The following is a 14,042-nucleotide window of genomic DNA, read 5'->3' as shown; positions in this document are numbered from 1 at the left end:
TATTATGCTCTCCAGACAAGTATTTCCTTTATTTCCACAGAAGTGGATTTATTTTGTTCATGGGGAAATCTGACATATTGTAGGTTTCATTATGATTTGTAATACAAAATAGTCTTGCAACAGCACAATCCTCTACAATTGCTGGTTCTAGGGTAAGTGTACAGAAACACTGCAAAAAAAGCTATTTTAAGGCAAAAATATTTGAAATGTGTGGAGAGATCTCACTGTCAGCTACAGTCCTCAAAAAGAAATGCTTAACAGCTAACCTAGACACAGCTGCCTGAGACACACTTTCACCATATTACCAAAATTCACCAAGAAACTTTAGTAAAACAAAGTCACAAGAAGAAAATCAGCTGTCCCCCCCCACCAAACCCACAAAAAAGCTCCAACAAAACAGTGCCCTCAGGAAACACTCCTGAAAGCCAATAAATCCCAAATCTTAACTTGCAATATATCAAATAGTTGAAGCAGATTCTGACCTGTTTTCTCTCTCTCTCTCTTTTTTTTTTTTTTTTTTTTTTTTAATCCTGCTTTTTGCTATTTATTACTGTATTTTTCACTGACATTTAAGAATTTTTAGTTAGATCACAGCTCTTTTGGTCCAGGTCAACCAGTAATAGTCATTTACACAGAAATACTTGTAACCCATTTTCTATGATGTTAATATTTTGTGTACTGAATTAAGCTTTTTAAAATTCTCAGAATAAGTGCTACTTGAAGTTAGTGGCTCTGGTCTCAAGAGCACTCCAGTTTCTTCTTCTACCTTCTTTCACTTTCCAATAAAGCTGCAATATTCAGTAACTTTCTGACTTTTTATGAATCTAAACACTATCAAAAATCTAAGAAACAATTTCATTTGAAACCAGATTATAGATACATTGCTTTTTCCATCTCAGTGCGTCTTTCCACAACACACAGGACCTTAAGAGTGATAATGCCTTCCAATACCACATAGTATCTGTTAAACTCACTGTTAATCCTTCATCCCATTAAACTTTAACCTTAGGGAAATACAAAGGCATTGCTTTGCAGATCTGTTTCACAAACAGCAAGAAAAGATGCAAGACATTCCAATCCAGAAGTCTTTTACTTAATTACTCCACAGCATTTTCAGTATGGAAGACCAAACTTCTATATTTGTTTATGTCCACCAGCAGAGCTCAGTGCAAAGTTTTAATAACTCATCTTATATAAAGTTACTACTCAATACAGGTACATTTCCTCCAGATCGAAGTCATAATTTTACATACAGCTACTTGGAAAGTACTGCTGGATGACTGCAGAACTATAAATCAGAAAGTTTTTAATCACTCACACTTGTTAAATTCTGCAGTCTTGAACTCTATTACACAAATGACTGACATCTGCAATCTTGTTGCATCTATACTATTTGATTTATATATACATAAGCAGTTGTCACTGACAGCTGTCTGCTGCTCTACTGCAGCAGAGTATTTCATCTCAACAGAAAACCCCATTCATTTCAGGTGCATATGCTGCTTTTCAAAGACAACCATAAAGCCTGCAGGGCACGTACCTTTTCATAGTAAACTATTCCATATTCTTTATCATCGCACTTGACGCAACGGAATTCAATCATCAGGTACATAAAATTGGAGCTTCGTTTTTCCCTCTGAGGAAAGAGCCAGCACAGATGTGTATCATTTATTGCAGGGCATCAATCTTCAGCATTCTCAGTACAGCAATTACCCTATTTCCTTTGTGCTGAACTGATTAACTGAGTTATCAGCTGTTGTAGCAATTATTTAGTTAATCATTTCATAGAACTACTTTAGACCATACCACCTCCTTCCTGACATTCTTACTACCTCACATTCCCACTACATGAAACACGTTCACACTGAACAGATGAAAACATGTTTTCATCAGCAGCTTCCAGCTGTGGGCTAAAGGTATAAAAAAATTCAGTGCAGAATAATCAGATTATCTCTGGGTAGTTAGTGTTTGTTTTTTTTTTCTAAATCATTACCTATAATTATGCACAAACAAAAAAACAGAAGATACAAGTAATACAGAAGATACAAGAAAAAACAAGTAATTTTTTAAACCAACACTATAAAAGAGACAAAATAAACTAGACTACAAGATTAGATTTGCAGCTTATTCATCTTCAGAGGAAGACTTGCTCATGTATGCATTTTTTAAATGCTTTACTTAGAAAAAGTGCTTAGAATTTTAAAATCTGTGTACGTGGGAAACAAGAAAGAAGTATAACAAGTAATTTCAGTTCATTTAATGCATTCATAATGGCTTGATTTTCTAGCATAAACAAAGTAGTTCTCTGTTTAAAGCACAGGTCTATAAACTTTTATTTCACTGTACTTTTACTGTCAGTGAAGAGGAAAAAATGAAAGGAAAAAAAAAGAATAAAAAAGATGATAGGCTAATTTCTAAAAAACATCAAAATATTTATAGAGGCTTATAAAAATACAGATTTTACTTAAAAAAAGAATCTGACTTTCAAAGCTCTAGTTACCAGTGAGACAACAAAAATCTCAGGGCACAGGAGAAGATGTAGTTCTTTGGTGCAAAACAAGTATAACAAATTAAACAGTTTGAGCTGATTTTGCTCAAGGAGGGTTATAATCTCGTTTAGGCATTAAACTACCAGATTATTCTCCTTTTTGAAAATATTCATTCAAAACTTTAAAATGTCTTTTCCCAGAACCCAAAGTAAAAAAAATAAAGTTGAACAGGTCTGAAGCCAAGGAACAGGCCAAATGTCTAAAAAGCTTTCCATCACAATCTCAATCCTAGAGCTAAGTTAGTCATGCCTAACAGTGTTTGTTCCGAGCTGCTCCAATTTATTAATAAAGTCTGTATTCCAAGATCAAGTTCACTTGAACATGAAAACAGCTAAGACAGCTGTGTACTGTGGTAGATGAAACACTGGACATAACTTGGCTAAGTGCACTGGCCGCCCCAAAACCAACTCTGTGCTGAGATGCCCCTCAACAGCGTGGGCAGACGGTCACTGGAGGGGACTCTGCCCCTCTGCACTGTGAGATCCCACCTGCAGAGCTGCATGCACCTCTGGGACCTCAATATGAATAAGATGTGGAGGAAGTCCAGGAGGCCACTAAGATGCCCCAAGGCCTGGAGTACCTCTGCACTGGAGACAGGCTGGGAGAACTGGGGCTGTTCAGCCTGGAGAAGAGGAGATTCCAGGGCCTTTAGAGGCCCTTCCAGTGCCTAAAGGGGACCTGCAGGAGAGCTGGAGAGGCACTTTAGACAAGGACTAAAGAGGACTTTACTGTGAGAGTGCTGAGGCACTGGCACAGGTTGTCCAGAGAGATGGTAAGAAACCTCATATCCAAAACCATTCAAGTCAGCCTGGACGGATCACCCTGATCCAACTGAAGATATCCCTACTGATTGCAGAGGAGTTGGACTAGATGGTTTTTAAAGGTCCCTTCCAAACCAATCTATTCTGTGATTCTCATTGCTGCTAAAGTAGTATCAACTTTAAGCTTCCAAAGAATTACTTTTTCCTTTACCATATGCATTGGCAGTTGAAGAAAAAAAACCCAAGCAGTTGAGAGTTAAGTCTCCTAAACAAGTGAAGGTTCATATTAGCATGATAAACCCCCACAAAAATCCAAACCTGATGTACAATGACTTACCTCATTGATCATTTCTATCTCTCTAAAGGTGAGTCTGTCCAGCCAATCCACCTTCACCATGTGACCTTGACGATGAGACTTGGTGAGCTGCATGAAAAAAACACAATGATAACATTTAAATTGCTCAGAGCAAGAAAAAGAACACCAAAGTTATAAGAGAGATGCTAATATGAAATCAGAGGAAAAGAATAAAGGAACTGAAAAAACCATCAACTTGTGCAACATACACATAGTAACATAGTACACACCTTGTAAACAGCCAAACCATGCCACAAAAAGAAGTTTACTATCTAAAATACCAATCCCAGCAAAGATCACAATAATTATCCAAGCACATCACCTTTCCATTTTTAACACAGCAAAAACAGGAACCTATTTCTTAACTAAAGTCATGTAAGATAGACATCCTATTTTTTGTATTATTGTTTCATATAGTAAAACTCACCAAGACAAACAAAAATAAAGTATTTCAAAAACTATCCATACTGAATAATTCTGCCTCCATCAGCCTTACCTAAAGAAGTTTCCAGACTATTACTATAACTGGATCAACTGAAGATCTTAGCGCAAGTCATAGACAGCTTGCTCTCTCTCAGTCATCTGATAAGTTGTTCAAGCTTTATTCCTATGTTTACAATTTGCTGTAGCAACAGCAAGAAAGTTGTTTAAAGGACACATTAAGAAGGGAAGATGAGAGCGCACTACTTGTAGTTTCAGATACACTAACACAATTGTTTATGAAACATCCAGCAGCAGACCACACAAATATGAAGATCACCTTTTCACCTGCTAAGAAATGACAAGTGTTCTTCAAAAAAATCCATAATTATTGCAGAATGCAAGAGATGCACAAGGACTAGAAGACATGAAGTTGCTTCATCTGTCCAAGAAATTAGTACCTGTCTAGAAAATGACTAGCAAAGAGACCCCTCAAAATTATTCTTATTAGGGGAAAGGTTACAATCATTATTTCACTGACTTTGTTCTGTGGTCAGCCTACTCACCCATGAGCATCTGAATGTGAACAGTGACACCAACTGTCACTTCTTGCCCAGCTAGGGGACAGACAATACACAGAGACCTAGGACAGCAGGAATGAAGGTACTGGATGCAGGAGAACACAACAGAAGCTTCCTGCTTCCGCACAGAACTGGAAATGGTAATAGTACAAAAAAAAAAAAAAAAAAAAAAAGCACAGAAGATTTGACTTGGGATACACCGCCCAGGTTTCACAGTCTGTCAGACATGCACTAGACCTACCATAGCACAACACTAGAGATATACTGAAAATAAAAGTGACTATTGAAGACAGAGAAGTAAAGAGTTTGCACCAATTGTACTGTTTCATTATTCTCTCTCAAATCCTCACTAAACTGATGTCTTAATAGTACAGGAACAATATGGTGGGATAAAGGCTGTCTAATCAAAGTCTTGGGGAAAAAAAACTTGGTCACAAATTCTTAGTTCATTTTCTTGTTCACTGCAGTAAAGAATAAAGAAAATAAAAGTTATTTTGTGTGTTTCAGAAGATAATTATCAATATTTTGAACCTTTAACCCTCCTTAAGAAAGGAAAAAAAGTTCTAATACAGCAATTAATTAGGTTTGCATACAAGACCTGGAAGAGCTGTAAGCATATCGATCACATGAAGAATTGTTTCTTGAATTAATATTTAAAGTTTAAAAAAAGAGAAGCTAGTGTATCCCCTTCAGGGGAAGAAGCATTCATCATGTGATACTAAGTAAGTTGCATCCCTTTACATAGTATCTCAACATTATTAGTAGTAGTATCTAAGTTCATTCGGACAGCACAAGGTGTGAGGGAAATGAATGTAACAAGAAGAACTAAAGAGTACTTTAAGTAGAAACAATTAACACATCACTCATGGGAGAAATAGCTTATATCATTCATGTTTGAGCATGCTAAACTATTCCACACTCTTCCCATTAATAGTACACAGAAAATCTGCATTCACAATGCCTCCAGAATGCAAAATGCCGTGTTTTCTCATCAGTAGCAGTTTTACTAGCAACACGCATGTGTTTTGTGAGAGCTCAATCATATGGCTCAATATGAAAGGGGAGAGCTGCCACAGGTAGAAGGATGCAGCTCTTTGACCACCTAGTCACTGGTTTTATACAAATTCCATGTAACAATAAAAAACATATACAGACATAAAATCAGAAGCATGTCACGAAAAGTTATCTCTCAGATAGAGAAAACATCCTTCACATGCTCTCCTCCAAAGTTTCCTGTAATCTGGAGGACTCTGGTACCAGATATCAATCAATAGCACAACACTAATTTTTCTGTTTATTGAACAGACTTGTTCAATAAACAGAAAAGAAAAAAACAAACAAACAAAAAATCAAACAAAAAACCCCACAAAAACAAAACAAATACAAAACCAAAACAAACCAACCAACCAAACAACAACAAAAAAACCCCACAAAAACAAAACAAATACAAAACCAAAACAAACCAACCAACCAACCAACAACAAAAAAACCCCACAAAAACAAAAAAAAAACACCATACCAAGAACAACAAAATCCACACAAACTCGCCAGGTATGTACCTAAGTCCTAGTCGTTTTACCTACACTTAAATATACCTTCAGAGAGAGTAGCATGAGGAAGCATTCAGAAATTGATGAGTAAGTCACAGAAAAACTGAAGCTGATTGTGTTTTAACAATGCCTATTTAGAGGAGTGACACATCACAAGAATCTCCTCTGCTGTTGTAAACAGCTGTGCAAGTGACAGCTCCCACAGACACACTAGCTAAAAACCCTACTAATTTCCCTAGCATTTGATCGTAAAATGATTTTATAAAAAGGACCACAACAAACTATCAGTGAAAACACTCCTCTTTCAGAAATTAGCATCTCCCAAAACAACTTTCAGAAGAGAATGGGGGCAGTGATGTTAGCTTTCTATTAGCCACTAACTAGAACTCTAGAGAGAGTGAATGGTAATGTTTGTCTAACAGAACTAACATGAAAAGGATGGCCTACACTCTCAAAGCCTTTCTCAGAAACCAACTGCATCCATTATTTAATCATGTGAAGAACTGGATATAAGACTTGATATTTAGTGTCCCACTACAGAGATTTCTTAGAGCAGAGGGCATTTAATCTACTACGATCAAGAGATGGGGCACCAGTGGCTTAATGAGCTTTTCATTATAAATTCAGTGTAAACTACACTAATAAAACTTAGACCCTTAAATGAAAGTTAGTCTATCATTGTCATAAATCTCTAGATGAGTAAATGGTTCTATCTTTCACTGGGAGTCCCACAAAGATCTGAATAAAACCTGGGAGACCAAGATTAAGAAAACTGACTAAGTGGACTGAGCAGTTTGAAAAGCATGGGGTAAGCTCTCCTGAATAATCAGAGATCTGCTAGTAAAACAGCTGATCAATTCCAATAACTCTGCCATCAAAAGATTGGAGGTGAAAGTACTAATATACATATTGATGAGCTTAAATGAATGAAACTTGGGTTAATTTTTGCAGTTCTACTCAAGTTCTTTCTAATGTAGAGGTATGTCACTTCTGAACATTCTACCACAGAGCCTCAAAGCTAATGGATGGCTTCTGAAAGAAATCGGACTGTCCCCACAAGTCACAGTTAGGAGATGCTCTTATTAAAACCTGATGGAATTTTGGCTTTAAGCATCCTCAAGGCATATTCATGTTTTCATTCTTTACAAAGAATTTATAACTTAAGTTGTTCCAACAGAATGTTATGTATATTAGAAGGTTTTCTAAAAAATCAACACTTCAGAAGCAATTAACTATAATCTGCTTTACTGCTTTGTATAAATTCTGTGAAACACCTAAATAACCAAAGGAAGAGAACTCTCACACAGGAAAACAACACAGGAAGTTGTTTTAATTTCTCTCAGTGAAGTGCTTGCTTGTCACATACATTTTAAAGGTTATTTGCTATTCCATTACCTTTGCCAAGCGGCTCATTTGATCTTCAGAGACTGTACTGCTGGTTCTCCCAGGAGTTTTGGTGGGCTCGGAGCCATCAGCTTCTACATTGGGCCATACTTTCAAGTCATGCATTCCTTGTCGAAACATACTGCAGAGAAAAATGTAGAACCACTTCAGTAAATTCAAAATAATACAGCTGTCAGGAATCAAAGCTCAGCAACAGCTGCTTCGAGAAAATGAAGTGGCTTCCTTTGCCGAAACTACAAAATTGCATAACTGAAGTCTACTGCAAAAGTGCTTTGCACTTTGTGCTCTCTACAGCCTTTATTTTACTGGCACATGAAGTTTAGAAGAAAATTGTGAGGTCAGAGATAACTTATTTGGCAAGTGAAAGAAAAATGGGTCATTCCCAAAGTCAGTGGGGTGGTATAAACACAAACTGAGGAGAAAGCTCGACCTTCATTGTTTTATTACTTGTAATGAAGCAGAAAGCATTCCTCTTGACTTGCAAATTATAACAGTAACCCTAGGTTTGCCAGTATAAAAAAAATCAACTAAAAAACTACCTAAGTTGTATTTGAAGGTCAATGGAGATAAGGCAGCCTTCTGAGCTGCCAAATAAAATAAAAAAAGAACACAACACACAAAAAATGCCACAACTCTCCACACACCACTTTCTCCGTCAATGCTTGAAATTGAATTGATAATTGAAAGTGTGCAGTGAACAGAACTTTGCAAGGTAACTGACCACATCTTTTCTCTGCAAAACCCTGCTAACCTTGCATATTTGTGCTGAACCACGCATAAAAGATGTCCTAAGAAATCAAGTGCACTACTTTTGCCAGTAAGAGCTGATCACTTAACTTTAACAGCTTCAGGAAAATAGAACTGACAGGATCATTTTAAAAAGTGAACCATTAAAATTGAGAAACAACAATTAGAAAGACCATCTGACCTTGAATTTACACATCACTTAATGGAACACTACTACAAGGGTTTTCATTTAAAACTACAAAATTCAAAAATTTTTTGTTGGCTTCTCTCCATCTACTTCATTCAAGTTCCACAAGCCAAAAATAAGACTTAAAAATGAAATTTATTTTTACCTTTTTCCAGGTACTGTGCTTTAATGCTTTAGCAGCTACCAGCAGTCTTTGGATCACAGTCCAATTGATCAGGTTCAATTTTTTGCCTTAAGGCAATGTCATTCTTTTTTGTTAAAGCAGTATCCTCAATTAGAGAGATACAACCTCTCTCTGCAGTCACTTTCTGCATTCAAGCATCATTAGAGCAGCTTTCCTAATGATAATCTAAAGTTTTCCTGCACTTCAGTCTACCTTATTACTTCTCATCCACTGGCAAGACAAAACAAGCTATTTCTCCCCATTTTCCAGCAATATGTACAGACTACAAAAAATGTTCCTAACATTCTTTTTTTTCAGCCTGACTAGGTATAACACTTCCTCCACACACCTATTTGTTAGACATTCCATGATACAGACTCCCCAGTATTGACTGAAATTTAACTGAAGTTGGTTGGAAAGAATAGAACACACCCCAGCTGAGAGGAAAAGGAAAGGATAGGAAAAAGAAAGCAAAAGCGTACAGCAGTGTCTCTAATGCACAGACTTGTAAACTGTTTATGTAGTCAATGTTGTTTGCACATTTTACAAGAACACCGTGATGTGGAACCATACAAAATTTAAGTTTCACTCTAAATTACAAGTCTATTCCTCTGTTTTCCTGGGCAGCTGTTCCTCACTCTGTCAGTGGTAACAGTCAGCTGCAAAAAAGTACCTGTGTCTCATAACCCTCCTTAGACCACAACCTCTATTTTCAGTCTCCCCTGCACTTAGGTAAGATCCTTCCAACCTTAGTCTTACTGCCCACAAATTTACTGAACACACCCTCTATTGGATCTTAGCATAACAACTTTGAAAAGTTCTGATTTATTGACTGACATTTTACTCCTTATAAAAACCAGTACATTCACAGCCTAATTGCAAGCCAATTAATTTTTTTTTTTAAGTAATCAGTATTGGCATCCATCTACACTGCAAGGGTGTAGATGTAAAGTGATTTCAGCACTTGCCATCTTACAATCTAAGCTTGTAGATTGTTAAAAAAAAAAAAAAAAAAAAAAAAAAAAGAGGTTATATAGAAGACTTCTTTATACAACACTGCAGGAAGTGTGAAATTACACTTAGGAGTAAGTGGAGCAAATCACCTATGTATTTGATTTTTCAAACAAGGAACTGTTGACATAGTTTAGAAAATATTTAAAAATGTATCTCTCATAACCTGTGCTACGTTACTGATCACAGGTGAGCTTCAGATGTGCACCAGAAAAGAAAAAGCAGTATACCCATATTTTCCGAAGAGCGAGACTGTTGTTCCTCCCACAGGAACAGCTTTACCAGGTCCATACACATCCCAGATGGTCAGAGCCACCTGAGCATTTCGAGGCAAGTCTGGATATTTCACAGGCAGTTTCAGCCACTCGTTCCAGCTGCAGAGAAACACTATTTATTAGTCATAAAGCTTCACAATTTAAGTTACTCTCTATTAGTTTACACAACCCAGATTTTCTTCAGAATAAAAATTTCTTAGGGCAGATGGACTATTTTCCTGTGGGCTTTAATCATTCAAACACCTGTCTGAAGCATGACTAAAAGGCTACAGACCAAAAGAAAAAATATTCTTGATGACTGAGTAGCAAGGATCAGGCTGTCAGCGAACAGCATGAAAAAGTATCACTCCAGGCTCCAGAAGTTACTTAAGTAGCAAGACATACCCAAGCACACAAATAACAATTTTATCACTTCCCCTCTACACGCAAAAGGTTGGTGTTGCGCTGGCTGGATAATATCAACTATAGGGACACTTTGAGAAATATAAGCGAATTTGAAGAAGACAACAGAAAACAAATCTTTCTGACAGAAACAAATACTTGATGCCCCACTAACTATGAGGAATATGAAATAAAAGGCAAGTCACTTACTTCCATCTAGTGCTAAAAGCCTTGTAGGAAGTTCTAACTGGAAGAGCAAGAGGCTTCCCCTCTGCAAACACCTGACAAGTTACATACAAGTCAGAGCAAGTCTCTTGGTACAGTCCTGAGAACTTCAGCATTGGATCTTCTAAGAGCGCTTTGTAGCTTTTCTGTTCTCTTTTCCCTTCCAGACTTCCTCTATGAGGGAGAGGGCAGAGGAGGAGGAAAAGGAGAAAACATAAATAAACTAGAATTTATTCTATCTGTAGTAAAAATCCTATTGCATTTCCATAGCTTATATTGAGATTACCAAGTACTGAGGCTATTCTCACTTTGCATTACTTGCTTGTAGTGAAACCCAAACACCAGAGAGGAACTCAGGATGTGAAATGCTGAGCAAACATGGAATGTATTGCTGTACTGATTTAGACAGGGGTGGGGGGAAGAGCAGGGAAGGCAAGAATTACTTGTTTGTCTTTTAAATGGAGGTAACTTCTTCTAGTAGAACCTGTTGATTCTCAGACAGGCCTTAAGTAGGGCAACATTAAATGAGAAAACATATGTTGCTATTACTAAAAAAGACAAAACAAACATCAGATTACAAGTGCTACAAATTCTATTTGGAAAAATAAAACCTAAAACAACTATGGTAAGTAATTCTTAATTTTTAAGATCTATGAAATGTATGACTAGTTTTGGAAGTCAATCATCTCTCAAATCCACAACAAAATAAAGTTCACTGAAGGAGACTGTTCAAATAAAATTTGGTTAAAGCCTTGCAACACTGTGCACAGTCTTACTGTTAAGAGGACATGATGGAATTTCTCAGGCTTCAGCCTTTGCACAATGAAAACAGTACCTCACACTAGATATCTGTCTGTGGATACACAAGTTAAAAAAAAAAAAGAGGTGCTGGTGATAGGAAAACATGTAAGATCAATCCTCCACCAAAAATCTATTTTTTTCCACCGTATCATTACCATTATCAGAGTAAACGAACATGTTACTTGCATTGAACTGGCACTGCACATTCTAAGAATGACATACACTTCTGTGTGCTAAAACAACAACAAAAAATTTGCTAGTTTTAATTTTGTTTGGTGGAATGAACTATCAAAAAGGTCATATGAATCTGACTCCTGATGGCACAGAATAGTGTAGGCTGGCAGGGACCTTAAAGATCACCCAGTTCCTAGCCTTGTCATGAGTGGGGCAACCTTCCACTACCATCATCTGTTCAGAAATTAAACAAACCTTAATAAGCTTCTCCAAGTTAGCTTGCCAGAAAAGTGGAATGTACTTTAATATACAACCATTGGGTACACTACATTTGAGAATCAGCTATACTTCTCATTGCTGTGATGAAGTAACTTAAAAAACAAACCAAAAATTACATCACCGTGTGGTAATTCAACAGTTTCAACAAAAGTGCTTCCACATGCTCAGGTAGGAATATATTTACATGTTGCAGCACCTGGATCTTCCTGCAGTAAAACACCCCACTAAGAGCATCGTGCTTCCACAGCAGCATGGAAACAAACAGGAAGACTGTCATCAGTTTATCTCCTTCCCTTAACACCCAGGAGTGAGCTGTGACATAGTGGTGGCCCTTCAGTTCCTGAAGGCAACTTACAAGAAAGAATAGGCAAGATTATTTATAAAGGCATGTAGTGACAGAGCGGGGCGGGGTGGGGGGGGGGGAAGGGGCTGCGGAGCGGTGGGATGGCTTCAAACAAGCTGTGGCTGCCCCATTCTTGGGAGCGTTAAAAGCTAGGCTGGACGGGGCTGGGACCAGCCTGGGATAGTGAAAGGTGACCCTGCCGATGGCAGAGGGTGTAACAGAACAGGCTTTAAAGGCCCCTTGTAACGCAAGCCAATCTGCGACTCTATGACAGGTGAGAGGCTGTGGGAGCCTACACTGATAATCCTTGCCTTGTAGTACCTGGAGACATGACACGAGTCCGCAGCACAGGTCCAGCCCGGCCTCTCGCCCACCCCGTCCCGTCGCCTCCCCGCGGGCCGGGACGCAGGCAGGGACGCAGCACCCTGAGCTGAGCCAGCACCGCCTGTCCACGGGCATCAGCGCACCCCCACAAGCGGCGGGAGGCCCGGTAGGCCCCCACGGCAGCAACGACCACTTCCCACTGAGCCCCGACGCCGCCCACTCACATCTTCAGCTGCACGTTGATGTCCAGGTCGCAGCTGTACACATAATAAAGCCTCTCGGTCTCGCCCATGGCCGCCGCCGCTGCTCCCCGCCCGCCCCTTCAGCGTCCGCGGGCAGCGGGTCCGGCCTCCCCGACTGCGCTCCGAGCATGCGCTGCCGCCGCCATCTTGAGTAAGGGAGGAAGGAGCGGTGCCGACCCTTGACCAAAATGGCCGCCGGACCGCGGCCGCCTGCGCCAGCCCTTTTCCCCCCTCCCGCCCGCATTGGGTGCGCGGCGCAACATGGCGGCGGCGCCTCTCAGCGGCGAGATGCCTTCTGTGGCGCCTGGGGGCGGAGAGGGGTGGCGCCTGGCAAGAATCTCACAGAATCGAAGAGTATCTTGGGTTTGAAGGGGCCCACAAAGATCATCAAGTCCAACTCCTGGTCCTGCACAGGATGTCCCAACTACATGATGGGAACCATGTGACTGAGAGCATTGCCCAAGAGCTTCTTAAACTCAGACCGGCTTGGTGCTGTGACCACATCCCTGGCAGTCTGTTCCAGTGCCCAGCTACCCTCTGGGAGAAAAGCCTTTTCTTGAAATGCAGCCTAAAACTCCTCTGACTCAGCTTCATGCCATTCCTTCAGATCCTATTGCTTATTGCAAGAGTGAAGAAGTGCCCCTCCTCTTCCTCTCATGAGGATCTCAAAGACCACAATGAGGTGTCCCCTCAGTGTCCTCCAAGCCTAACAAACCAAGTGACCTCTGCTGCTGCTCTTAAGGCTTCATCTCCAGACCTTTCACCGTTCTCGTGGCCTCCTTTGGACCCTCATAGAGTAGTTTGGCTTGGAAGGGAGCTTAAAACTCCTTTACTTCCACCCTCCTGCCATGGGCAGGGACACCTTTCTTTAGACCAGGGCTCCCTCCAGAACTCAGAGCCCCATCCAACTATACCATTATTTATACATGGAAGTTCAGAGTTAGTAACTTTTCCATCAAAGCCCCTCCATTATGATTAATTAAGTAATTTTCATACAAGTTAAATAATCTTAGCTCAAGGAAAGGGTCTTTGCCAGGGCAGGGGTCACACAATGATTCTACATCTGGCACAGGCAGCCAGAAACTACCCACAACTAAAATACTGTAATTTAGCATATGGTTAAAAAAATAAAAATTCAGTGTTTTGAGAACGCAGATTGTGAGCACCTTTAAGTGATAAAAATACAGATACTATATGCATGTTGTTGTTATTATCCTACACTTTCTCTATGTAGGCAAAGCTGGCAGCACTGACAAGCAGAAGTTTTGTG

At 39.3% G+C, this 14,042-nt stretch overlaps 1 protein-coding gene across 3 annotated transcripts in view; it reads right to left on the bottom strand.

The window, feature by feature from the left end:
- PIK3C3 (phosphatidylinositol 3-kinase catalytic subunit type 3) overlaps positions 1–12,896 on the bottom strand; it is a 70,937-nt gene extending 58,041 nt beyond the window's left edge. For 2 of the 3 annotated variants that reach the window (XR_009208616.1, XM_040090300.2), the window contains exons 1-6: positions 12,755–12,891; positions 10,595–10,783; positions 9,959–10,102; positions 7,612–7,741; positions 3,648–3,734; positions 1,541–1,636 (exon numbers count right to left, since the gene is read on the bottom strand). Coding sequence is in view for 2 of the 3 variants with exons in the window: in XM_040090300.2 (XP_039946234.1) it covers positions 1,541–1,636; positions 3,648–3,734; positions 7,612–7,741; positions 9,959–10,102; positions 10,595–10,783; positions 12,755–12,822 (714 nt within the window). In the remaining variant the exon portion in view is untranslated. Of the gene's footprint in view, positions 1–1,540; positions 1,637–3,647; positions 3,735–7,611; positions 7,742–9,958; positions 10,103–10,594; positions 10,784–12,754 lie in introns of all 3 variants that reach the window. The other variant, XM_040090299.1, reaches the window with a different exon arrangement.
- Positions 12,897–14,042: the final 1,146 nt, after the last annotated feature.

This window comes from Hirundo rustica, chromosome Z, assembly GCF_015227805.2.
Source record: "Hirundo rustica isolate bHirRus1 chromosome Z, bHirRus1.pri.v3, whole genome shotgun sequence".
In the NCBI taxonomy this organism is placed as follows: Eukaryota; Metazoa; Chordata; class Aves; order Passeriformes; family Hirundinidae; genus Hirundo; species Hirundo rustica.
The sequence above is the reverse complement of the archived record's forward strand: the minus strand, read 5'-3'. Positions and strand labels throughout refer to the sequence as shown.